At 43.6% G+C, this 25,825-nt stretch overlaps 2 protein-coding genes across 5 annotated transcripts; both read right to left on the bottom strand.

Moving 5' to 3' along the window:
• Positions 1–12,180: 12,180 nt before the first annotated feature.
• kctd9b (potassium channel tetramerization domain containing 9b) lies at positions 12,181–16,638 on the bottom strand. Of its 2 annotated transcripts, none has more exons than XM_070850291.1 (12): positions 16,511–16,638; positions 16,212–16,333; positions 15,582–15,625; positions 15,345–15,441; positions 14,830–14,888; positions 14,622–14,750; positions 14,460–14,527; positions 14,238–14,333; positions 13,509–13,658; positions 12,824–12,929; positions 12,598–12,731; positions 12,181–12,503 (listed from the first exon to the last, which is right to left on the bottom strand). In XM_070850291.1, the coding sequence occupies exons 1-12, from the start codon at positions 16,556–16,558 to the stop codon at positions 12,387–12,389; spliced, it is 1,170 nt and encodes a 389-aa protein (XP_070706392.1). In that variant the 5' UTR covers positions 16,559–16,638; the 3' UTR covers positions 12,181–12,386. The 2 variants fall into 2 exon arrangements, with proteins under 2 accessions (XP_070706392.1, XP_070706393.1); XM_070850292.1 differs by having other exon boundaries at positions 15,345–15,438.
• Positions 16,639–17,466: 828 nt separating this feature from the next.
• On the bottom strand, positions 17,467–25,403 carry marchf5l (membrane-associated ring finger (C3HC4) 5, like). 3 transcript variants are annotated; one of them, XM_070851143.1, is made up of 7 exons: positions 25,360–25,403; positions 23,527–23,617; positions 21,848–22,050; positions 21,396–21,526; positions 21,133–21,304; positions 20,480–20,646; positions 17,467–20,043 (listed from the first exon to the last, which is right to left on the bottom strand). In XM_070851143.1, the coding sequence occupies exons 2-7, from the start codon at positions 23,553–23,555 to the stop codon at positions 19,879–19,881; spliced, it is 867 nt and encodes a 288-aa protein (XP_070707244.1). In that variant the 5' UTR covers positions 23,556–23,617; positions 25,360–25,403; the 3' UTR covers positions 17,467–19,878. The 3 variants fall into 3 exon arrangements, with proteins under 3 accessions (XP_070707244.1, XP_070707246.1, XP_070707245.1); XM_070851145.1 differs by lacking the exon at positions 25,360–25,403 and adding an exon at positions 25,295–25,345; XM_070851144.1 differs by lacking the exon at positions 25,360–25,403 and adding an exon at positions 23,743–23,862.
• Positions 25,404–25,825: the final 422 nt, after the last annotated feature.

Below are 25,825 nucleotides of genomic sequence, written 5' to 3'. Positions count from 1 at the left end.
TACCTCCCAAACAGACACTTCTGCACGGCTGATCCGTCACTCCGATGAATACTAATACGCACACAGACTGCAGCAACACAACTTTCACTTCTTCTACCCTCACAAAGACCACATGAAGTTCAAAGAGGGTCAAAGCCAGTCGATGTTTTCTGCTTCCCTGTTTCTTTATTATCTCCTGTCAGCCTAAACCTTGTGGCACAAGTATATACGTGCAAATGTTAAAAGATAACTTGTTTACATATTTTAGGGTCAAAATGACTACTGGGTAGGTGGTGAAAGTGTTGGAACTGGTCCAGTAGATCACCTCAGCCAGCAGCCACCAAACGGGCTGCAATGGCTGCAACGTGATCCTTTGGGACAACTGCACCTGATCACAGTAGGTCCACTAAAAGAGCTTGTTTGATCCACTGACAGGCTCAGAGTGTTATTCTAAGTGTGTGACAGCATCATGGAAAGGATCCCTACAGAGAGAGACCTGGAAGATCCTTTTGGTTTAACCACAAACAGCACACACACCAGACTACATTCACTAAAACAGGGATTTTACCTTGCAGACTGCTGCAGTTGCTGGTCTACTGCTGCATTGATCAGTTAGCTTATTGGTGTTATTGAGTGACTTTGGTGTTTTAAAGGGTTGGCTCAGAGGCAGCACAATATTCATGTAACACACATTAAGACAAACAAACTAACAGCAGCAGACCAACAACCCCTGTGTACTTCACAGTAAAATTACCATTTTTGTCAATGGAGTCTGGTGGCTTTGAAGAGAGCATTGCAGCCCGTTTCACAGTGATCTACTGGACCAATTCCAAAACTTTTTGTACCTACCAGACATTTAGACACCAGAATATGTTAAAATGGGGTTTAAAAACACATAAGCTGTCCTTTAATACAAGTTTTATGGCGTCTTACATACACGTATGTACGTTTATGAGAGAGTTTGTCTCTCAGTCTGCTGTAGATTTTGTAATAACGGCCCAAATGAAAATATTCTTTTGTTTTAGAACAGAAACAAGAGTTTGGAGCACATGGATCACATCAGTAGCAACAGAAAAAGGCTGGAATTTAAAACCAAGTCAGTGTTTTCTTTGGACTAAAAACGGTTTATTAAACCACTGAGTGGAGGATGAAATGTGCTGCTGTCCACAAGCCTGAGGATGTGGCTTAGATTCCTGTTGAACTGTGGGTAATGAAGTGTTGCTGTGGGGGTGTCTTTGAATAAGCCTTCTAGTTTTTATATTTTGTGGTTGCAGTGTGTTGCAGCCTTTATCCTGCAGTCACTTGTCTGCACCTGCTACAGGAGGAGCCTTTGTACTGTACAGTTTGTTCTGTTTAATGCATCACTGCTGGTTAATGAAGAGCCACTCAGTGTGTGAAACACGTATGTTCTCTACATGTCACATTATCAGGCATGTAACGGGCCTACCGAAGAGCAAGAGACACTCATTTTAGCCTCTTTTAGGCCATTTTGTGTGTTTCTGGTCGTTTTTAGTCTTTCAGTTTTAGTCTTGGTCAATTTGCTTTGGTGGGTTTAGTGTATTATGGTATTTTTTGCAACTTTTTGGTTGCTTTGTGTCTCCTTGAAGTTGCTTTTAGTCTCTTTGCAGCCATTTTGTTTCTGTTTTTGGTCATTTTGCTGTGTTTTTGAGTCTTTCTGGTCGTCTTTTTGGTCGTCTTGCGTCTCTCTGTGATGGTTTCATGTCTCTTTGTAGTCATACGATCGACTTCCCAACCAGAAACTTTAAAAGTCACTTCAAACGGAGGCCCTGGCTCTGCTCAAACAGACAAAACAAACAACAGTTAATTCAAACACAGAAAGTATTTAGTCCGGTGGCGTTTCAGTTTCGGATCTGAAGACCTTTAGGAAAGAAAGAAATGAGATTGTTTGGCTCGCTGTCACTCTGTCTGAACACTGGAGAGGGAAACACATTCCACAAGCCTGAGGACCAACAAAACACCCTCGTTTGGCTCGGAGGACAAAGAATTCCTCCAGAAATGTTTGGAACAGATTTGGAACAAATGCTCCTCAGATCTGATGCTGGAAAACAGAGCAGAAAAATCGAGACACTGATGGACGAGGTCAATCAGGCGACTTTTGATCCAGTCATAAAAACATCCCTGGATCCCTCTGCTCATTGCACCTCAAGACACAAAGCTTTCCGTCACCAGATGCTCCAAATGTTTTCACAGTTGGCTCAACCTGTGAACCTTCGAAGAATCACTCTGCATCCCCACAATATTACATCACTGAATCCGTCTGTATGTGTTCCCAGCAACACGTCAAGCACAAAAACAACAAGAGCGGACAACATGGACTCTTTACAACTGTTGCTCCCACAGAAATGTTGGTATCTTCAGGGTCTGAACAGTGAAGCCGATGCTGCATCCTTTCTAATGTCCAGCAGGGAGGCTGGGACTGCTGACTCCTTTTAGCACAGCGAGCTCTGTGCAGCTCACACTCACCCTGAAAGGGTCAAAGTTCAAAGACATGGACAACACCCAGAAAACAAGGTCACGGCTATTTAAATATACCGAGTGCCATGGATACGAACTGTGGCGTGTCAATCACAGGGTAGCCCCGCCCCCCTCTTCCTGGTGTATCTTCCTCTAAATGGACCATAATTGACAAAATGAACTGAAGAAGACTGTAAACTAGAGACTGAGAGCAGAAACTGTTCACTGAGCTGATCAATCAGGAGAGAAGTCGCCTCATTTCCTCATTGACTTCCATCCAATCAGACTTCTGTTTGGAGCCAGTGGAGTCGCCCCCTGCTGGACACTAGAGAGGATGCAGCAGACCTGTATTTCAGACCCTCTCTGCAGCACATGAAAACATGGCGGAGCATCTGCAGCGTCCCGTTGGTGGAGCCTGAACCTTGTTGTAAACCTTCTGTCGTCCAGGAGTGAAGCACCTCGACTTCCTCCCACAGGAGCTCCTTCGTCTCTGCACCACCCATCAAACTCATCCACCAGGCCTCTCTTCTCTTATTTTGTTAGCTCTCTGGACTCTTTACTCTTTATTTCTGCAGAGTGTGAGCCGACGATCAGCCCTGCAGTCCTCTCCCAGCAGAGGACGGTCACACTCACTCATTATTTTGGACATTCCCTCTCAGAGCAGATGTCTCTGTGGGTCGGCGAGCCAAAGCCGCAGCAGCAGCCCCGGCCCCAGCCCAGCGCTAACTACTGACCCTGTTAAACCACACAGCCAGACCAGTCTGGACCCACCCAGACCTGGAGCCAGAGCCAAACCCCAGACTCTGGACAGATCAGAGCAGAGCAGAGCAGAGCCAGGACGGACCAGGCCAATAAAAAGCACATTCCTCGTCACCAAACCTGGACTCAAGGCTTTTCTCTTAACTCCTTCAGCAGCAAACACACCTGCTCTCCTCATCAGGTTCCTCCGACGGGAGGAGGGTCCGGATGATTTGTGCAGCACCTGTCAAAGCAGAAGGAAAGTGCCTCTCAGGAAGAAGGAGAGAAAACAACATGAAAAACACGACGAGTTCACGACACAAAAAGTAAAAGTTGCAAAATCAAGAGAAAGCCAAAGAAAACAAAAACGAGCTTTCAAAGATGTGACAGCTTCCTCAGGACAACAACTCTGGTCTCTCTACACCTGGGCCCAGTTCGTACATATCTTGGGTTTAGAATGACTGGTAGGTAGTAAAAGTGTTGGAACTGGTCCAGTAGATCACCTCAGCCAGCAGCCACCAAACGGGCTGCAATGGAATTATGGAAAGGATCCCTACAGAGAGAGACCTGGAAGATCCTTTTGGTTTAACCACAAACAGTCATTATAGCGCTCTCTGCACACACACCAGACTCCATTCACTAAAATAGGGATTTTAACTCGCAGAGAACACAGGAGCTGCAGGTCTAGTTGCTCTGACTTTGGTCTTTAAACACATTAATTCAGATCAGGACTAACATTTCAAAACACTAAAATCACTCAATAACAGAAACAAACCAACACATTGAGGCAGTGATAGACCAGCAGCTCCTGTGTTCTGTGATGTAAAATGACTGTTTTTGTGAATGGAGTCTGGTGTGTTTGTAGATTCCACTTTTTTGGTGAGTCTGCAGTGTGTTATCGAGTGTTTTGGAGTTTTTTTTCTTCAAGGTCAACTTCAGCTACAAAAAGAACCAAAAACCATTTATCCAAACCGGAGCTGAAGCGACCCGGAGGGCCGAGTGAGTCCACATGTCCTCTGTGTGTCTCTGAGCAGGATCATCCTGAGGCCTCCTGAGGTTCAGAGAGGAAAGTGTGTAATTTAGTGGAGATGTTCGGCCCCACTGAGCTGCAGTCTAATGACAGAGTCCGTGTTCGGGGCCAGGCGGTGAGATAACGCTGTGTGTGTGTGTGTGTGTGTGTGTGTGTGTGTTTACAGATACACATTTAAACCAAGTGGGGAGTTTTATACCTGCAAGTGTGACAGCGTCGGCGCGCTGTGTGGTCTCTCAGCACTCACACCCTGTACTTCAGTTTTTTAACATGAGTGTGGTTCTTTCTAGGAGTCTGGAGGACTGCATCACACACACACACACACACACACACACACACACACACACACACACACACACACACACACACACACACACACACACACACACCCACACACACACACACCCCAGAGGTCATGGAGGCCGCCACCGCAGGGAGATTGTTGTGGAGCAGAATCGAGGTTTTGGTTCCTGGGAAGGACAAAGACTCCTAAACGTTTCCATCCTGGATGTCATATAGTACACACTGTATTCCACTTACTGTAGTAAAAGTACTGCAGTATCAGTAGTACAAGTACACAGGTATCAGTAGTATAAGTACACAAGTACTGTCAGCTTCATGTTAAAGTATCAGTGGTAAAAGTACTGCAGTATTCTCAGCTTCATGTTAAAGTATCAGTGGTAAAAGTACTGCAGTATTCTCAGCTTCATGTTAAAGTATCAGTGGTAAAAGTACTGCAGTATTCTCAGCGTCATGTTAAAGTATCAGTGGTAAAAGTACTGCAGTATTCTCAGCTTCATGTTAAAGTATCAGTGGTAAAAGTACTGCAGTATTCTCAGCTTCACGTTAAAGTATCAGTGGTAAAAGTACTGCAGTATTCTCATCTTCACGTTAAAGTATCAGTGGTAAAAGTACTGCAGTATTCTCAGCTTCATGTTAAAGTATCAGTGGTAAAAGTACTGCAGTATTCTCAGCTTCACGTTAAAGTATCAGTGGTAAAAGTACTGCAGTATTCTCATCTTCACGTTAAAGTATCAGTGGTAAAAGTACTGCAGTATTCTCAGCTTCATGTTAAAGTATCACTAGTAAAAGTACTGCAGTATTCTCAGCTTCATGTTAAAGTATCACTAGTAAAAGTACTGCAGTATTCTCATCTTCATGTTAAAGTATCAGTTGTACCACACGAAGCTGATAAAACTTGTGTATTTTTACTTACAGTAAAGTAGTTTTCTGTGTACTATGTTTGGACGTTCAGGATGGAAACATTTTGCAGTATTTGTATTTCTGAGGTACCAGGAGTGTGTACTGGAGTGTGTACTGGAGTGTGTACTGGAGTGTGTACTGGAGTACTCTGACAGTTTCCTCCTGTTGTGCCAACAGCTGTGCAGCTAATGAGGAGACTCAGAGACTCGCTCACCATCCAGATGTGGACGGTTTGTACTTTAAATACACCAGTATGAAGTAACTGGGAGCAGCAAGCACAAGGTGTGTGAAACTCAACCGTCACACACACACACGCACACACACACACACACACACACACACACACACACACACACACACACACACACACACACACACACACACAGCCTCCTCCCTCCATAAAAGAAAGAGACAGAAACACCACAAACTCAGGAATGTGGAGTTTACATGGGCAGCTTTATTTGGCCTGAAGAAAATGTTCCCTCATTGAGCTCAGAAAGCCACATCCCACACACACACACACACACACACACACACACACACACACACACACACACACACACACACACACTCAGAATATAGTCCTACACGCACACACAAAGTAAACCTCCAAAATAAAGCTCCATCTGTTATTAATGTTTAATATTCCTCTGTAGGTGTTGTTGCTGGTTGTTTAGGGTGGAGCAGAGAGCATTCTGGGAGTGTTGGGGAGTCTGCAGGTTCATCAGGATGAGCTGCAGAGGAACCCCACAGGGCCTGAGCAGGTATTTAGAACATGCTGCACAGATATGAGTAGGGTTCATAGGTCTTATGATCATGGATGTGCTGTGTGCCATCGTCAGCCTGTGTGGTGGGAGGTGACGTCGTGCCCTGGTAGGAACTCCACTGACAAAAACAGCAATTTTACCTCACAGAGCACGGGAGTCACTAGTGCAGTTGCTGTGACTTTGGTGTTTTAACACATTAACTCTGATGAACTAAGCTATTGAAACACTAAACTCACATAATAAAACAAACAAACTAACCAATAAAGGCAGCAGTGGACCAGCAACTCCTGGTAATTCCTGGTGAGGTAAAATTACTATTTTTGTCAATGGAGTCCGGTGGCTTTGAAAAGAGGAATATAACAGCTATTTGTGATCAAATAAAAAGGTCTTGAGTCTTTAATGGATAACTTTTTTAACCTGGGGCCTTTTTTCTTAAGCAATGTTGGTGTCTAAATGACTGGTAGGTGCAAAAAGTGTTGGAATTGGTCCAGGCTTCACTGGCTGCAACGTAATCCGAGAGTCTGCCCACCAGACTACACTAACAAAAGCAGTAATTTTACCTTGCAGAACACAGGAGTTGCTGCCCTACTTCTGCCTCGATCGGTTAGTTTGTTTGTGTTACAATGTGTTATTTGGATATTGTGTTGGATCTGAACCAACTCTTTAAAACACCAAAGTCACGCAATAATACAAACAAAGTAACCAGAACTCCTGTGTTCTGCAAAGTAAAATGACTGTTTTTGTGAATGGAGTCTGGTGGGTTCGCAGAGAGCGATATAACAGCTGTTGATAGTCTGTTACATTTAATCAATGTTATTTTGAAGTGATTAAACCACCAAACACTTTCATATGGTGGGATGTAACATGTATTGCAGCCTTTAAGAGGACACTCGTAGGTTGTAGTTGTGGTTAGTTTTGTTTTTTCCACAGAGTGTGAGTGGTTGCTTTTCCTGGAATAACACCAACTTGTCACATTAATAAAGCAGATGGTATTAGGGCTGATAGTTTCTACACAGCAAACAGATGTTCTTCCAGTGAAGTCAGTGGAACAGACGTGACGGTGACTCAGCCATTTATTCATATGAGCTCATATCTGAGTGGGCCGCTGTCATTACAGCACCGAGACAGACACGTGGATGGATTTGGTTAGATTAGGCTTGGTTTGGTGTCAGCTAGAGCTGACAGAGTGGGAGAGGTGAAGGACCGGCTCTTGCAGTTTGGGAACAGGACATTAGCATATTCCAACACATAGGGCCTGAACGAGGTGTCTTTATGTTTGGATTCATGGAAACAGTCACCAAAATTTAGATGTGAATCCACTCATAAAGTCTTGTAAATAATCATACTGTGTATTCCTGTTCGAGGGTTGAATACCGTGTTCCACAGGGATCAATGCTTGGACCACATTTGGTCGCTGTGTCCATGTTTGCTCACATTTCAAAATATAATTTCTACGCCGACGATACACAAGTCTATAACAGTTGTAACTAGAGCTCTTTGTCAGAAAAGTAAAAATATTCAACAAAAACATCTATTTCCAGGACTAATGTCCAGATTATTCTTGATATTAAATGTTTTTGATGTTTCTAGAAGGTAAAATTACTGTTTTTGTCAATGGAGTCTGGTGTGTGTCTGTTATGTCTACTGAAGGATCTTTAATTAGCTCATTTCAGGTAAATATGTATATTTATATGTACGTCTCCTCCAGACGAAGTAATTTTATTAGCCTGCTGTCAACACCAGCTGACCCAGACTGGAACAAACCTGGTCCAACCTGGTCCCATCCGTCGTCGTGCCCAAATCCGATTCATAATCACCTGAACAGTCCTAATATGAGTGTCCGCCTTTAGCCAGTAGTTTGTTTGCATTTTTGGTTTGAGACTTCCGATAGAGAGACCCTCTATCCCAGGAGTATAAACACCACAAGGTCTGAAACCCACCAGTGTTACTGACCCAAGCACACTCAGCCCTATAAGGTGTGCAGAGACCAGCCACTTCAACATAAACACTTCCAGCCCACAGTCCTGCATTTCTCTGCCTCTTATGAGCCAAGAACCCAGTATAGTCTGACCAAACATGCAAGTGAAGCAACACCGTTTTTGCCCACTGGGCTCAGAAAACACACCCACCGGTTTCCTCTAACACACAGGGAGTAAAGCATGGGGGAGTGTTGTGTTTGGCAGCTGTCAGGATGGTTTATACCAGCCAGGCCACAACACAACTGATGGTTGGTTAAATCTTAAAACCGTGACAGGAGCTGCAAAATATGACATCAGTGAAGGTTTCAGATGAAGCAGCACTGATGAATCTGGATCTGCAGCTGAGATTTGTCCTTAAAGAGTTGAATCAATTGAAACAGATCAAATTTAAAGGGAAACTCAAAGAAATTATCCATTTGAAGCAGCAGCAGTAAACCAGCAGCTCCTGTCCTGTTCTCTAAAATCCCTGTTTTAGTGAATGTAGTCTGGTGTGTGTGCAGAGAGCGATAGAACAGCTGTTTGTGGTTAAACCAAAAGGATCTTCCAGGTCTCTCTCTGCCAGACGAGGTTTTAAATCAATACACGAACTTATGATGGTGGCTAAAACAACACTAGCTAACAGTTTGGTTGATCATGGTCTTTGGAACAGTGACGTGACCGACCGGCTTCATGTTAAATTCTATTTATGCTGTTAGCTTCATGATGCTAATGAGTTTGCAAATTACTTTATTAGCTATCATTATAAAGCAGAAGATGCGAGATCCAAGTTGGAGCTAGCTGGCTAGCCTCAGCACAGCTTAGGTTACAGTTTGGTAGTTGAATGTCCCTGCTGCGTTTTTTTATATCAATATATCATTTATTGTTGGCTAAAAACCACAGTATGAGTTATTATTGTGAATAATGTTAGCTAGTGAAGTCTTTCGGTTTGCTAGCCAGCTAACATCTTCACTCAGGCTGATTGTGATAACGTTAGCAAGCAGCCAAAAGAAGGTCCCTTCATCAATTAAACGTTCTGCTAATATCAACCTTGCTTTTGGCCAGACGGGCTTCATCGGATAAAACTTTTTTTGTGCTAACGTGGACTTTGTGCTGTTAATGAAAAAACTGATAAAAACATGTAATCAAGTCGATAAATGCTCCTAAATTGTTACATATGGTTCCTTTAAGGGACTGAAGGTTCAGGATGTGACACAGCTTCAGTGTTTTGTAACGGTGGTTTACAGATGTGTATTGAACTATGATTGGACCAGTTTTTGTCCTCGACCACAAACCACCAATCAAGCCCCTCCACCCACAGCCTGTAAACACTGAGGACAACAGATCGAGCAGAGTGGAGTCAGATTAGAGGTCACGTCGACTGTTTTTCTGGAGCCACCTGTTTACATGTTCCTGTGTTTACACTCATGGCTGAATGCATGTATACATAAACACACCACAGATGTAAACTGGAGCTGCAGCCAATCACCATCTGCAACAAAGGCGGCAAACAAGGCAGAAAACAAGTGAAGCTGGAGGGTCGGGGTCGGGGGCCGGATCTGGATCTGGAGGATTTCTATCAACACCAGAGCGGAAAAGTGCAGACAATTAAAGGATAAGTCTGGTGATATTCCAACTGTAGATTAATCTGCTGCAAAAAATAGTCCCCAACAAATGTTCTGTTTCCTCACTCACTTTAACATAAAACTATACATTTGTGGGGTGTTTTTTTTTTACAGGTGATCATTATGTCGCTTTCTGCAAACACACCAGACTCCATTCACAAAAACAGTCATTTTACATTGCAGAACACAGGAGTTGCTGGTCTAATGCTGCCTTAATTGGTTAGTTAGTTTGTGTTATAGTGAGTTAAACATATATTGTGTTGAATACAAACTAACCCTTTAAAACACCAACATCACACAGTAACACTAACAAACTAACCAATCGCAGACCAGCAGCTCCTGTGTCCTGTTCTCTAAAACCCCTGTTTTAGTGAATGTAGTCTGGTGTGTGTGCTGTTTGTGGTTAAACCAAAAGGATCTTCCAGGTCTCTCTCTGTAGGGATCCTTTCCATGATGCTGTCACACACTTAGAATAACACTCTGAGCCTGTCAGTGGATCAAACAAGCTCTTTTAGTGGACCTACTGTGATCAGGTGCAGTTGTCCCAAAGGATCACGTTGCAGCCATTGCAGCCCGTTTGGTGGCTGCTGGCTGAGGTGATCTACTGGACCAGTTCCAACACTTTTACTACTTACCAGTCACTCAGACACCAGGATGTGGACAGAGAGGACCATGGGTAGAAACTCCAGAGTTACTGTTTGAATCTGAGTTTTACTCAAGTCACATTTTAAATTTAGAACCTGTATTATTATTTTCCTGTATTTTCACACTTTGGTAGTAAGGAATCAAAGTACTTGTAGGAAACACTCGGTCTCGTTGGGGTGGCGTCTCTCACTCTGAGCGCCAGTGAAACTACAACAGCGCCCCCTGCTGGGCTGTTAGGACACAACAAAAGTGGTTCAACAAAAACAAGCAAACAAGAGAAAGTTTAAGGAAAAACATTTATTGAACATGATGAAATAACCACAAACACAGCAGGACAGACGGTTTAGCACCAGTTTACATGTTAACGTGCACCGACTCGTGCAGCCGGTGACACACACACACGTACATTCAGCAGGATCTGACATTTACTAAAATATACATTTTCCTGTTGGCACAGCAACAACCAAACCTCATGTATAAAAACAGCAGTTTAATGAGCAGAACTGTCACCATGAAGCCCAGACACATGACAGGGCTTTGCTTCTAACGTAAAGGTTTGTTTTAGACTGTAGATGTAATAAATGTGCACACTGAAACTTGTACGAAGCTTTTTTACTCTTCATTTTTTAATCACAAAACGAGTAAGACGGCAAGCAGGACGACCGTGCTTCAGTGAGCGCCCGTCAGAGGTAACATGATGTGTTCAAATACTCCACAGAGAGTCGATGTGTTTCATGGAGTGTTTTTCTTGGTCTGTTTCACACAGTGTTAAAACCAGGAGAGAAAAAACTAAGTTAAAGTTATTTCCTTTGCCAGCAGAGGTAATGAAATGACGCTGATAAGGACTGAAAAATGCACCATTAAGTCTGCGATAAAACATGTTGAACAACTTTTACATTTATTACCAGCTGTAAAAAAGAAATCTGAAAAAAGGACAACTGGGCTTTTTTTTTTATTTTTTATAACAAAACCTCACTGACTTTTTACCACATTTAAGCCTTGAAACTTCAGCTAATGTCCAGCTCACGTTTCCTCTGTGGGTCTTGATCAATATTAAATATTTTAGCCAGACGTACGTTTAATTCAAATGAGTTTGAAGCAACTTTAAAACCTCTCAAAACACTCCTCAGGATCACGAACTTGTGTTTAACTTTTACAAAACTACATTCAAAAACACGTCGCTAACGTCCTGATAACCTACAAAAACATTTCCCAAAGACGACAGGTTTTAAAAAAAAGACGACATTAATACAGTAAAACTACAGAAACACGTTTCACACGTGTCTGCGTTTGGTTCGGAGCAAAATACAAAGTTTGGCATTCGTTTGTCGTCGGACGGAGAGAAATCAGAGAAATGAGAGTCGATACTTGTGACTACTGTCTGTTTCATGACCCAACAAATAAAAACAACATTTACAGATGTGTGCGAAGGATTGAGAGTGAATTATTATACTAATTATCGCAAAAGCATCTTCTGAACAACAAACAAACAGAATTCAAGAAATGTCTGATTTTATTTTTCAAACTGAGCTGTGAATTAATTCTTATCGTCTGACATGACTGCATGATATTCAACTGTTTTAATGTGCTTCAATCCTCACATGCACGATGCATTTAGATGAAGAACACTGACAGACGTCATCTCGGTTTGTAGGAGCTTCTAATGTGCATTTTTTAAATATTTAGGGACATTTTATGAACTGAAAAACTCCTCGATTTATCAAGAGAACTAGTGAAACAGAGTCATTATGAGGAAAACCATCAGAAAAGTTTGACACCAGAACTCGTTTGTGTTTGTGGATCATGAAACACACACGTGTCACAGATACTGAGACGAACCCCTGTGTGTGTGTGTGTGTGTGTGTGTGTGTGTGTGTGTGTGTGTGTGTGTGTGTGTGTGTGTGTGTGTGTGTGTGTGTGTGTGTGTGTGTGTGTGTGTGTGTGTGTGTGTGTGTGTGTGTAAGACGTTTCACCGCACGCTCTGAGACATGTGCAGAGGAGTCAGCATCTCCTCAAAGATGGCTCCCTTCACATTGGAGCCCCTCAGGTTCGCCTCCTGGAGGTCACACCCCGACAGGTCACAGTTCTGGGAAATACACACAACACCTGAAGGTAACACAGAGCCACGTTTATGTCGTGTGTGTGTGTGTGTGTGTGTGTGTGTGTGTGTGTGTCCTCACCTCCAGGTCCGTCCCGGCCAGCGTGGCTCCTCTCAGGTTGCAGTTCTTCAGTTTGGCGTTTTTCAGTGTGGCGACCCTCAGGTTGATCCCTGTCATCTGACTTCCCTCCATGTCCACACCCTTCAGGTTGGCTCCTACACACACACACACACACACACGAATGAGTTCCCCACAGCTTCACCTGCTGAGGGTCTCTCTAGCGAGCCGTTGTGATTGGCTGCTTCACCTTCCAGGTTGGCTTTGATTCCAGCAGGATCCTCGAAGTTGCAGCCCCTCAGCGACGCTCCCTCAGCGTTGGTGCAGAGCATCTTCACCCCCTGCAGGTTGGCCGCCTGCGACCGACCGACCGACCGACACACACACACACACACACGGTAGAGCAGGGTTAGGGTTCATCTCTTTAAAAAGAGCCTATTAGTACAGATGTTGGCCTCTAAATGACAACAAAACACACATCTGTCCAACATGACGTGTCCACAGACCCTCAGACAGGAGCCTGAAGGGCACAGAGTTCATTTAGGTCTTTTAAACAAAGGATCATCTGATTGGTCAAAACTCCTCCTGAGATTCTGCTGTTGGGTGACTGCACTGCTCTCTTTAGTTGGCACAGACATGAACCTCTGGTTAATATCTGACTTTATTATATCAAAGTGTAAAGTACCAGAACAAGCTTCCTGTTGTTGTAAACCTCCTGTACGCCACAGGGCCCCATTTAGTACTGAAAAACTACAATTCCCAAGAGGTGGGTGCACACAGGTGTGCTGCAGCTGACTGCGATGGGAGGAGTTATTTCCACCTGCCGGCCCTGTTGTTTTCCTGCTGAGGGTCTGATGAACTGAGAGCTGTGCAGACGTTACACCTGAGAGCATCACACAGAATAACGACAGGAATCAAACTCCAGCAGCACTCACGTCCAGGCAGGCCATGGACAGGTCGGCCCTCTCCAGGTTGGCCCCGCTCAGGTTGGCGTGGGTCAGGTTGGCCCCCCTCAGGTTGGCCATCTTAAAGTTGATGTAGCGCAGATCCAGACGAGACAGATCGGCGCCGGTGAAGTTCAGACCCTGAGAGACCGCAGGGCTTCTGTTTAGTGCACAGCTACATTTTCTATTGAATAAAGGAGGCCGAAGCCATTTGTACCCAAGTGTGTCCTGAACCAAACCAACCTGCCACTGAGAACGGATGATAAATATGTAACTTAAGCAAGTTTACAAATGAATTATTATAATCTACTGTTGTGTGACCAGACCAGGAGGAAACAGGCTGCGTTCATTCTTTTAACGACTGTTGGAAAGAAGATATTTAGTCTTTCATTTACCTGCCTTTTACGTTTGTTTTTGACTTCGTATTCTAACCCTGAAAACTGATGATCCCCTCTGTGACAGTCCTGTAGCAGTTTATACTTCTTTGTCTAGTTTCACCCAGGTGCACACACACTCTGAAATAACAGGTTTTTATTAAAGGAGGTCTGGCCACAGAGATACAGATCAGATCAGAAATCCTGCGTCAACTTCAGAAAAATAAAATACAAGACAGCTGTAAAAAGTTTTTTAGCACCACAAGATTTAGCAAGAACAACAACAGAGTTTCAAAGCTTGTGTGTGTGTGTGTGTGTGTGTGTGTGTGTGTGTGTGTGTGTCTACCTGACAGCGGAGCTCCGACTTGGTCGTGGTGGCCAACAGGAAGCGTATGAACTCCTTGCGGGTCAGAGGTGAGTGGTCGTCAGGAGGCTGAGAGGACTGAACAGGACACACAGGAGTTCAGGTGAGATCACCTGAGACACACTTCAGCCTCCAAACTGCTCTACACACACACACTCACTCACACACACACTCTCACACACACACTCACTCACTCACACACACCTTAATGAGCGTCTCCAGCTGCTCAGCGAGCTGCTCAATGCCAAAGAAGCGAGCCTCCTCCAGCACACCTGCAGAGGACACACTGGACATTAGGGCACAGTCTCTTACAGGTGGGGTGCACCTGTAAGAGTGTGTGTGTGTGTGTGTGTGTGTGTGCTGTACCCAGAGGGTTGATGCCTTCGTTGATGATGAGCTGTCCGTGTCTCAGGTAGTTCAGAATGGGCTCAAAGTAGTCCGGGCTGCGGTCTATCAGGTACGCCCCCTGAGAGTCCTGCTTGTTCCCCCAAACATCTGAATGAAGGTCACAGAGTCAGACGGCAGCACGGATCTACTCTAGATAAAGACTTCAGGGTTTACTGAGCAGCTTCACCTTTCTCTCTGAACATGTGGGCCAGCATGCTCTCCGGCTCTTTACTGACCAGCGTGCTCCTGAGGACACACACACACACACACACACAGTGTATTTACAAATCAATGCAGCTTAAGGGATAACTTTGGGATGTTTAAATGACTGGTGGGTGTAAAAAGTTTTAGAATTGAAATCCAGTAGACAAGCCAGCAGCCATGAAATCGCTCTCTTCAAAGCCACCAGACTCCATTGACAAAAACAGCAATTTTACCTGACAGAACAAAAAGGAGTTGCTGGTCTGCTGCCGCCTCCATCAGTTAGTTTGTTTGTGTTATTATGTGTTATTCAAATATTGTGGTGGATCTGCACTAACCCTTTAAAACACCAAACTAGCCAATCAAGACAGCAGTAGACCAGCAGCTCCTGTCTATTGTGAGCTAAAATCATTGTTTTTGTGAATGTAGTCTGGTGTGTGTGCAGAGAGCAGGTGCAGTTGTCCCAAAGGATCACGTTGCAGCCATGACGGCGATATTTACCTGGTGGTGGTGAAGCAGCGTCCACCGACGTTCAGCGTCAGCCAATCAGTGTGAGTCTGGTCCTTTTCGGGGCCACTGAGATCCTCCTGAGATCCTCCTGAGGAAAATTATTGTTAGTTTTTGGTTGTTTTACTGACTTATGGCATAAAAAACCCTTTAAATTCCCCGTGGTTTTAGTCATACAGTGATTCTTAGTAATATGTGGCTCACTATTGTGGAAGAAAATGTTCAACTTACCTTCAAAAGAGTCTCCCTCCGATATGTACAGCACATCATCATCTCTGCAGACAGACACACAGACTGAACATCTGCTCCACCAGAGGGAAATATTTACCTAATATTTGACCTTCTACTTCACTGCATTCTTCTTTACTGCCTTTTAAATGCAACTCAACTCGAACCGTTTCTTGTCACTTTTCTGCTCCACAACGTTTAATACTTCCAACACATTATACTCAGATACTTAGAGACCTGGAAGATCCTTCTGGTTTAACCACAAACAGCCGTTATATCGCTCTCTGCACACACACCAGACTACATTCACTAAAACAGGGATTTTACCTCACAGGACTCAGGAGCTGCTGCTCTGCTGCCACCTCCATCTGTTCGTTTGTTTGAGTTATTGTGTGCAGCTCCTGTGTCCTGTTCTCTTAAATCCCTGTTTTAGTGAATGTAGTCTGGTGTGTGTGCTGTTTGTGGTTAAACCAAAAGGATCTTCCAGGTCTCTCTCTGTAGGGATCCTTTCCATGATGCTGTCACTACTCTTACTCACACACTACAGAGTGTGTTTGCAGTTCTGTATTAGTACTCTTACTTCCGTAAAGTACCCGGATACCTCCTCCACACCTGAGTGCTGCTGCTGCTCACCTGATTAACGTGATGTCGTCTATGAGGCCGCCGTTCCCGTTATAAACACTAGAGGCTCTTATTCCCAGTTTGGAGCCGGCCACGGACAGTAAGTCCTCCAGAGAGCCGTACACGGCCACCACCTGCGTGACAGCACCGACAGCACACCTCAGCACACCTGAGCCCACCGCGAATTAATCAAAATGTCTGACATTAGCTTGTGAGAGAAGCTAAACTAGCCGCTTTACATTAGCATAAACACAAACGTGAATGCTAACCAACTCTGACGTTATTTCCTGGTTTTCCCGTCCACTGCTCACCTTTCCATTCGTGGAGGTTCCGTTGACAAACAGCGTGACTCTTCTCATGGCAGAATTACATCAATTAAACTGTCCGCTGCTCGGAGTTTGGCCCATTGAGATACATTCTTTGGCAACAAGCTCCTACTTCCTGACTCCTGGGAGGGAAGCGGAATTAGCCAATCGGCTATTGAGATCAAAACGCAACAGCCAATCAGCGAGCCGAGTGGGCGGGACCTCCCCTTCTCTGCAAAGCATCACAAAATTATTTTTAGAAATTAATTTTTTATTTTTAATCTGTAAGGATTACTGTCCACGAAGTATGTTTACTGAAATACTGCACTTATGTGAAATTTTCATGTATTTGTACTATTTAGATTTTCTGCTGCTCTACTGTACAGATTCAGATTATTGATACAAAATATAATTTTAAAAAAGATGCATTAGGTCAGATTAAGTTCAAACTTTATTGATCCTTCTGGGAGGACTTTTGGTACTTTAATTATATTTTGGTGCTAATATTTCTGTACTTTTTGAATACTTGAAACAGCACTCCTAATTTATTAATAGTTTCATCTTTTAATTAAGTAAAACATTGGAATATTCGCTCCATTACTAAATAATGATATTACTTAATAATAATAATAATAATAATAATAATAATAACGGGTCCGTTATGGAAGCTCTGCTGATACTTTCTGTCTGAAATAATCACCAGCAAATATATAATCCATCATATGTCCTGAATCCTTGCAGACAGGTGAGCACTCCAGCTCTTTAGTTTTATTTTTGTGCTGCTCCTCGTTGTCAGAAAGCTAAAACAAACATCATAGATGTGGAATCATGTATAAAAAAAGAGATTAATGAGACAGTCTGAGCTCTGTTACATGTCAAAGACTCAGAACTGGAGGTGAATAAAAGCTAAGTGTGCACGCTTTAAAATTGCTGATGATGGAGCTTAAATACTTCGACACGTGCAGGTTTTACAAAGATCTTTATTACACAAATCATTCACCGAGACATAAAATAAGAGCTCCTTCTAACATACACAAAATGGATGCAAGGAAACTGTACGATTAGTCCCCGAGCGTGTTCATTTGGCAAAGAACAAACACGTGATAACGAGGAGCCTCGTGACCACCAGGAGCTCCTCCTCCGTTTTTCACACCAACAATCAGAAACTAATTTTAGCATAATTTATTTATTCTCGGGAGCACAAGGAGCTTCAAACCAATAATAATAAATCTCAAGCTTTCAATGTTAATAAACATATTTCAAACTGAGCAACTCGGGTTCAGTGCAGCAAGTGAAAACAATCACCCAATAACCACGAGCGACCCACAGTGGACATCAACTATGAAACGCTGTGACTGGTTTGAGTCTGCTGGTGTGTTACTGGGAGCTGTGGGAGCGTTTCTACAACATCCAACACTTCAGTCTGCAAGAAACTGGGATTCAGCTGGTCAGAACAGTGTGTGAGCGTCATGGGCTCATTAAGCCAGCTGCATCAAAAAAAAAAATCAGGCATCAAGGTTGGTGGAAGAGTTGGTGAGATGATTGTGTTTTTAAAACCGTGGCCCTATTTTGACAGTTTTTGGTGTTTTGGGACAACTGCACCTGATCACAGTAGGTCCACTAAAAGAGCTTGTTTGATCCACTGACAGGCTCAGAGTGTTATTCTAAGTGTGTGTCAGCATCATGGAAAGGATCCCTACAGAGAGAGACCTGGAAGATCCTTTTGGTTTAACCACAAACAGCACACACACCAGACTACATTCACTAAAACAGGGATTTTAGAGAACAGGACACAGGAGCTGCTGCTCTGCTGCTGCTAGTTAGTTTGTATTATTGTGTGACTTTGGCGTTTTAAAACGGGATCTTAACCCTTTAAAAACACCAAAGTCACACAATAGCACAAACACATTAACTGATTGAGGCAGCGGAAGAACGGCAACTACTGTGTTCTACAAGGTAAAATTACTATTTTTGTCAATGGAGTCTGGTGGCTTTGAAGAGAGTGATATTAACGGCTGGAACAATCTACATGACATGATGTCATTTAGACACCAACATGTGTACAAATAGGGCCCAGGTCTAAAAACACCAGAGTTCTCCTCTTAACAGGAGAACAGCCAACTGACTGACAGTACATTTAGAGCATAAACCAAGTATTAAATATGTAGAAGATGAGGCTTTAGATGAGGAACCGTTACTGAGAACTGGGAGATGTGAGCAGTCCAGTACTTGGCAGACAGTCCTGACTTTGTAAAGCTGCTTCACAGAAGGCACATGAAGAGGAAGAAGGCTCAATAAGTGAGGATGGTGTGGAGTCAGATCGGACATGATACGGGCGAACTCAGAGAGCTCAGCATGTGTGGGAATTTAGCTAATAGTCCAGAGGTGAAAAGTGACTTGTTCAATTAGTACTTTTAAAAGAAAAAGTTTTTTAGGTGAGACTCCCGGTCAGACGTCTGTTGTCAGGTTGTGTGTGATGCTTTTGAAATGCCAATAACGTTTGTCTCATACGTCACTGCTAACGTACCCGAGGCTAATATCAGAGCTAGCCTGGACAGCTTAACGTGCTAGGATGTATTTATGGTGGATGATAAATAATATTCCATCAGTGTGCCTGGATATTATGTGTGATCTACTAATAAACATGCAAGTATGTGGCTAACGTTAGCCATGTTAGCTAAGGCTAGCTCTAATATTAGCACTGTGTACATCAGCTAGAATACATGATATGACTTTATTATCATTTCAAAAGTATTACACATATCCCAACAATTACAGGTGAGGAAAAACAATCATTCTTTGAGTTGATTTAGTTTATATTATTATTGACGCTCTGACAGCGGCGCCGTTGCTGCTAACAGCTAGCTAGGCCAAAGTAATGTGGATATAATATTTCTTATGATCTTCAAAACTGAAACACGCTTGGAGTCAACGTGTGTCTCTGCTAACGCCTGATTTATTCTGACTTTTAGAGAATATGTTTCAGCTTCAGTCAGACTTAAAATGATAATAATCTTTCCTTTCATTCGGCCGCTCAGCTTTCAGTTTCTTCTACACGAGCCCTTGATGAATCTCACAGAAACACTAACTAAACGTCTCTCGGTATCTTTGTGGAGTTAAATGTGCTACAGTTTCAGAGCCAGAGGTGAAAAAACTGGAAAAGGTTGTTTTGTGTCTCAGATTTGGCTGCTCGGACGTGTTGTTGTTCTCAGAAACACAAAGATAAAAGTCTCTTTAAATCGATTCTGGTTGTCAGCAGTTCGACTGGAGGCAGATGAAACAAACTCAGCTTAAAGGATTCTGTGTTTGTGTTTTAGGGTAAATCATCGTCTCTGCCTCCCTTCCTGCCCCCCTCCCCCCTTTCTCCTCCCCAGCTACTCATTTCCGCTGTCCTCCGTGTCCTCCTCGGCGCCGTCACTCTGCCCGTCTCCGTTTGTCTCGGGGTAGTTCAGGATGTGCCGGTTGGCCTGGATGACGTACTGCTGCTGTTTGAAGTACACCTTCAGCACTCCCTTCATCAGCACGAAGGCGATGCCACCCTGTGGGGGGGGAGAGCAGCACGGACAGGACGCCGTCAGCCGAGCGACGGGGAAAAACACCTCTTCTGCACCACCAGGTGAGTAAATACAGACAATATTTCATCTTCGTGTCAGGCAGCAGGTTTTACAACTAGTGTGCAAAACTGTTTAGTTTTTTATGATTCCTTCATCATGTTTTAAGGCCTGAATCGATATTTGAGCCTGTGCTGAGTGACAGACAGATAAAGTTTTGATCCCACTTGAATCGTGCCTTGAATTACACACACATGATGTTTGTTAATTCAAAAGATAATTTTGCAAGTCAGGAGTTAATCAGAAGACTGTTGTGAAAATATTTAATTTAAAATCAGCCAAACGTGTCGTGGCGTGGTGTCCAGCAGCTCTGCAGTTTAAGGATTCATGGTGCAAATGTGCAGAACAAAAAAGGGAGATTCACCAGCACGGTGCGCTGAAGGTCAGAGGGCATCCGTCGAAACAGCAGCCGTCCCACCAGACTGGCGACGGAGGGAAAGATGAGAGCTCCACACAGAGTCCTGGACACGGAGAGGTGATCTCCTGCTCCGGGGACGTCCACAGGGACACGGGGCAGATACCTGCTGTTACCTGGGGCAGAGCACACAGGCGGGTCATGTGACTGTAAAATGGTTGAGCAGTACGTCCACTAAAAGCGCTTGTTTTTGCCACAGACAGGCTCAGATTGTTATTCTAAACACACCAGACTCCATTCACAAAAAGTCATTTTACTTCTCAGAACACAGGAGCTGCTGATTTATCGTTGCCTTGACTGGTTCATTTATTTGTGTTATTGTGAGACTTTAGAGATTTGAAGGGTTAGTTCAGATCCAACACAATATTTATGTGACACACTATCACACAAACAAACTAACCGATCAAGGCAGAGGGCACAGCAGCAACTCCTGCTAAAATTACTGTTTTTATCAATGGAGTTTGGTGGCTCCAGGTTTAAAACTACTGGAGTCACGGTAAGATTGATCCGTACAGCTGGATGAGAATAAAGAGGAATATTTTTAGCTTGTTGACAACATGGCAGCCTAAATTAGTTTGATGTGTGTGTGTGTGTGTTTATACCTGGTGGGAGCTTCCCTCTGTAGGAGTATCTCTGCCACAGCCTCACTAGATAATCCTCCCAGCGGATCATCTTTCCAAGGACGAGCACCACAGGGATGGTGGGCAGACCCATCAGCAGGAACAGGGGGTCGGCTCGCTCCATCACATACAGGCCCTTCTTATGTCCCACAACCTGCACACACACACACACACACACACACACACAGACGTGAACACACTGCGCACTCTGTGGTGACACACGGTGTATTTTCCTCTCTGTGCACCTGCATGACGGTCACGGCTCCGTACGTGACGGCCGACCAGTAGACGGTCCCGACCACCACCCCGACGGCGGCGAAGGGACTGACCCGTGACAGCACTCTGTCCACCTGCTGGAGGAAATACACCAGCGGGCCTGTGGGAAGGCAGCAACACAGACAGACTGCTCTGGGTCACATGTTCCTTCATCTCCATCAACACACACACTGTAGTTTACTCCAGCTCACCACAGCAGCAAATAGTCTGAAAATAGTCCTCAACAAATGCAGGATTTGTAGGAAAGGACGTCTGTGTGAGGTGGTTCAAAGTTACAACCACTGAAATAATCTCTCTTCAAAGCCACCAGCCTCCATTCACAAAAACAGTCATTTCACCACACAGAATACAGTAAAAAAGCTTCCTGGACCGGCGGCTCGGCAGACCGACTGAAGCCCTGCAGCTGTGAAGTGTCACTGACCCATCTTAGGGAAGGTGATGTGGTACTCGGTGCCACACTGCGGACAGCTGACGGCTCCTCCGCTGTTTCCCTTCTGCTTCTCGTCCAGCCAGCGCTGCAGACAGGACTGGTGGATCCATTTGGTGCAGCCTTTACACCGGCAGGGGCTCACCCACTCGGCACTGCGGTCGTCTCTCTCCGTGGCAAAACACACCCAGCAGTGTCTGGACAACACACACACACACACACACACACACACACACACACACACACACACACACACACACACACACACACACACACACACACACACACACACACACACACACACACACACACACACACACACACACACACACACAGACACATACACACACACACACAGACACAGACACAGACACAGACACACACACAGACACAGACGCACGCACACACACAGTCACACAGTCACACAGTCACACAGTCACACAGTCACACACACACACACACACACACACACACACAGTCACACAGTCACACAGTCACACACACACACACACACAGATTACCAAACATGTCATTTGAATCCTGAAATAAACAGGAGTTCTGTATCTACAAATTGCTCTCATAGAGATGTGACTGATGATATGGAGCTACATTATCAGACCATTAAAGGGCCAGTCTACCTAAATGTCAAATAATGATAATAATATTAGGACGAAATGAAGACGTAAAGTTTAAAACACAGAAGAGAGAAGACAGAAGGAAGATAAGGATGGTAAACGGGGAAAAAAACGTACCTTTAAATGTTTTTTAAAAAGGGTTAAATTACTGTTTTTGTCAATGGAGTCTGGTGGCTGTATAATATAACGGCTGGTTTTGGTTAAATAACACACAGGGTGACTGCAGTATTTTAAATGTGGGCCCTTCTTGCACACATCCTTGTGTCTGAATGACTGATAGGTACAAAAGGTTTTCAAATTGGTCCAGTAGATCACCTCAGCCAGCAGCCACCAGGAAATGGCTCTCTCCAAAGCCACCAGACTCCATTAACAAAAACAGTAATTTTACCTCACAGAACGAGGAAATTGCTGGTCTACTGCTGCCTTGATTGATTAGTTTGTTTCTGTTATTGTGCGACACAAAGTCCCGTGTGTTGGATCCAAACTAATAACTAACACCAAAGTCAGACAATAAGACAAACAAGCAAACCAACTGAGGGTGAGGCAGAGCAGCAGCTCCTGTGTCCTGTTCTCTAAAACCCCTGTTTTAGTGAATGTAGTCTGGTGTGTGTGCTGTTTGTGGTTAAACCAAAAGGATCTTCCAGGTCTCTCTCTGTAGGGATCCTTTCCATGATGCTGTCACACACTTAGAATAACACTCTGAGCCTGTCAGTGGATCAAACAAGCTCTTTTAGTTTGGTGGCTGCTGGCTGAGGTGATCTACTGGACCAGTTCCAACACTTTTAGCACCTACCAGTCACTCAGACACCAGAGTATCTATAAATAGGACCAAGGTTTAAAAACACCAGAGTTCTCCTTTAAGCCTCAACTTTGGATCTAAGGCTGTGAACCGGCTCGTGTGTAACACTTCTGCCATGTAGCTCGGGGCCGTGCTTTAAAAGCCATCAGCAAGAATCTTAAAATTAATCCTGAATCAAACAGATTGATTGAGGTGAAAGCAGAAAGAAAAGTCCCATCTCAAACCCCAGACTCTCTTACTTCTCAGCCTGCTCCTCGGTGAGGGCCATGCTACAGGACGGGCTCCCCTCTCCTGGATGTTATCATGAACCCATCAGACTGTAGCCAGGACCTGAGAGAGAGACAGACAGACAGACAGACAGACAGGTCACATAGGGTCCTTACTCCTGATAACACCTTCATATCATCACCTGCTACTCACACAACCAACAGACACTGAAGCCACGTTCTTGTCACCTGATGAACGCAAGTCTGTCTCTCTTAGCTCCGTGTTTGTTCTCCTCCACCTCCTTCAGCTGCTACTGTGTTCACCTGCTGATCTCTGACTGAGTCTGTCTGCTGGAAGCAGCTGCCTGCTGGTTGGGAAACCTTCGTCTGAAACGCTCACGCCGCCGTCAGCTCACATGCACAGTTCAGAGGGTTTGAGGTTTTAGGGGTTGATGTCAGCTGAGCTCGAGGTGAGAGGGAACTACAGAGGTGGGGTTTTTCTTACTGTCTTTTACCATAATATCACCCACCATCTGCACTCCTGTGACTTACACATCAAAAAACCTGAAACTAGTGAGCTGAGCCCGGCGGTGGCGTCACACGAAGGTGGTTTAGTGGTAATCAGACCTCAGGGGAGGGAAGTGACTTTGTACTTTTACTCACTTAATGTACTTTTCCTGAGGTTCTTGTGTTTTAATTTGAAAGTATTTTATACCACAGTGCGAAATAATCTACCTTTTACTGCCTTTATTACAAGCTACAGTTAGCGTTATAAATTATACAACAGTTGGTCAGTGGATAGAAATTATATTACAGTATTTCTTTTACTTTATTCCTACAAAATATATATTTTATTCTCATTCTTCAGAGGCCGAAACCATTAACCATCTACTCTGGTATCAATATTATTTTTAGTAGAATTATTATTATTATTATTATTATGTATTTTAAAAGTCGATACACTGAAAATAAAATGTTCATACACTTACTTGTTTTGGTCTGATCATTAAAAACAAACCTTCATTTACTGACAGTAATATAATATAATATAATATAATAATATAATATATTTAATGTCAGCTTGGAAGCAAATATAAAAGACAATAATCTTCTGATTATTTGGGGTAAATCAATAATTCTAGGTGTAATAGCAGCTCTTCTTTCATGTCATATATAATTCTGCACACTACTGTAAACCACTGAAGGCTTAATCTCCCTCATCTCTTGATTTTCAGTTTAATATAATAATATTTTTGACTAATTTCTGTATTTTTATTCCCTGTCTTGTTTTGTATTTTTCCCTTGTGTTAAATAAAATAAAATATAAATATGTAGCTGTTAATCCTGCAGGTTTTACTTGCAGGTCGATGATTCTGGTCCTGAAACCAAACAGTTAAAACATCTGATACTGATTCTGTCTGTCAGATTCTTTCTGCTCCACAGACCGTGCCCTGAACGTGACACGGCACAAGGCACCTGAACGCAGCACAGTGTAAACTGAGACCAACAGTAAAAGTGTTCAAGCTAACTGACAGAAACCAACTTATTTCACACTTTAGATCAAACAAACCTGACGTCCTCTCTCGCTTGAAGCCTCCTAATCCCACTGACTCACCTGCTCGTTTCAAACTCACATCACCTGCTCTGACCTCTCATGCTAATGCTAACGGCTAAGTGTCACTCTTACGTTATGCTCATAACACTCGACAAGCTAAGCTAGGTTAACCAGAGCTATAGCTAATCTGTTCACCTGTCAGCTGATAAAACAAGCGTATAACAACACAACAAAAACACCACCTACCTGAAAAACAGACATACATCCAAATATATAATGTTTTTTTACTATTTAATAGTGACGGGACGTACTGTGCCGAGGCTCCGGAGCGTGCGCCGAGGCCTGCGTCTTTAAGGGCGAGTGACGTAACGGGTGACATAGGAAACCTCGCTGTATTCAGGAAGTGGTTCAGGTGTTTTTATTTTTTATTTTAATTTTTTATTATTTGTCCTTTTATTTATTACAATCTCTCGATAGGAACATGTTCTGGCATTCTTCCTTACAGTACTCAGGCAGCTTCATCATAAAGAAGATTTATACAACAAAAATAGATACATGAATAAAATAAATAACAAAATATACAAGACACTTCTTTATAAATACCAAACATTGCATTGCATTCTCAACCAATCTACTACTTGGCACATATGCAGTGGAGTGGGTGTGATATTTGCCCCAAATTATAATAATATTGACCAAATCTGATAATTCTTTGGGGAGATTATCTTTGTATAAAAGAATTTGATGTTCATTATATGTTATGATGTTTTTTTATTT

The sequence above is a fragment of the Pempheris klunzingeri genome, chromosome 19 (genome assembly GCF_042242105.1).
Source record: "Pempheris klunzingeri isolate RE-2024b chromosome 19, fPemKlu1.hap1, whole genome shotgun sequence".
Lineage (NCBI taxonomy): Eukaryota > Metazoa > Chordata > Actinopteri > Acropomatiformes > Pempheridae > Pempheris > Pempheris klunzingeri.
The sequence above is the reverse complement of the archived record's forward strand: the minus strand, read 5'-3'. Positions and strand labels throughout refer to the sequence as shown.

What these genes read in the sequence shown, in the direction of transcription:
- kctd9b (XM_070850291.1), bottom strand. Translation starts at nt 16,558, where the DNA reads ATGAGAAGAGTCACGCTGTTTGTCAACGGAACCTCCACGAATGGAAAG. An exon ending in GAACCTCCACGAATGGAAAG is followed by an intron (nt 16,334 to 16,510) that starts GTGAGCAGTGGA and finishes GCTGTCACGCAG; the next exon opens with GTGGTGGCCGTGTACGGCTC. An exon ending in GACGACATCACGTTAATCAG is followed by an intron (nt 15,626 to 16,211) that starts GTGAGCAGCAGC and finishes GTCTGTCTGCAG; the next exon opens with AGATGATGATGTGCTGTACA.
- marchf5l (XM_070851143.1), bottom strand. Translation starts at nt 23,555, where the DNA reads ATGGCCCTCACCGAGGAGCAGGCTGAGAA. An exon ending in ACCGAGGAGCAGGCTGAGAA is followed by an intron (nt 22,051 to 23,526) that starts GTAAGAGAGTCT and finishes TGTGTTGTCCAG; the next exon opens with ACACTGCTGGGTGTGTTTTG. An exon ending in GAGCCGTGACCGTCATGCAG is followed by an intron (nt 21,305 to 21,395) that starts GTGCACAGAGAG and finishes GTGTGTGTGCAG; the next exon opens with GTTGTGGGACATAAGAAGGG.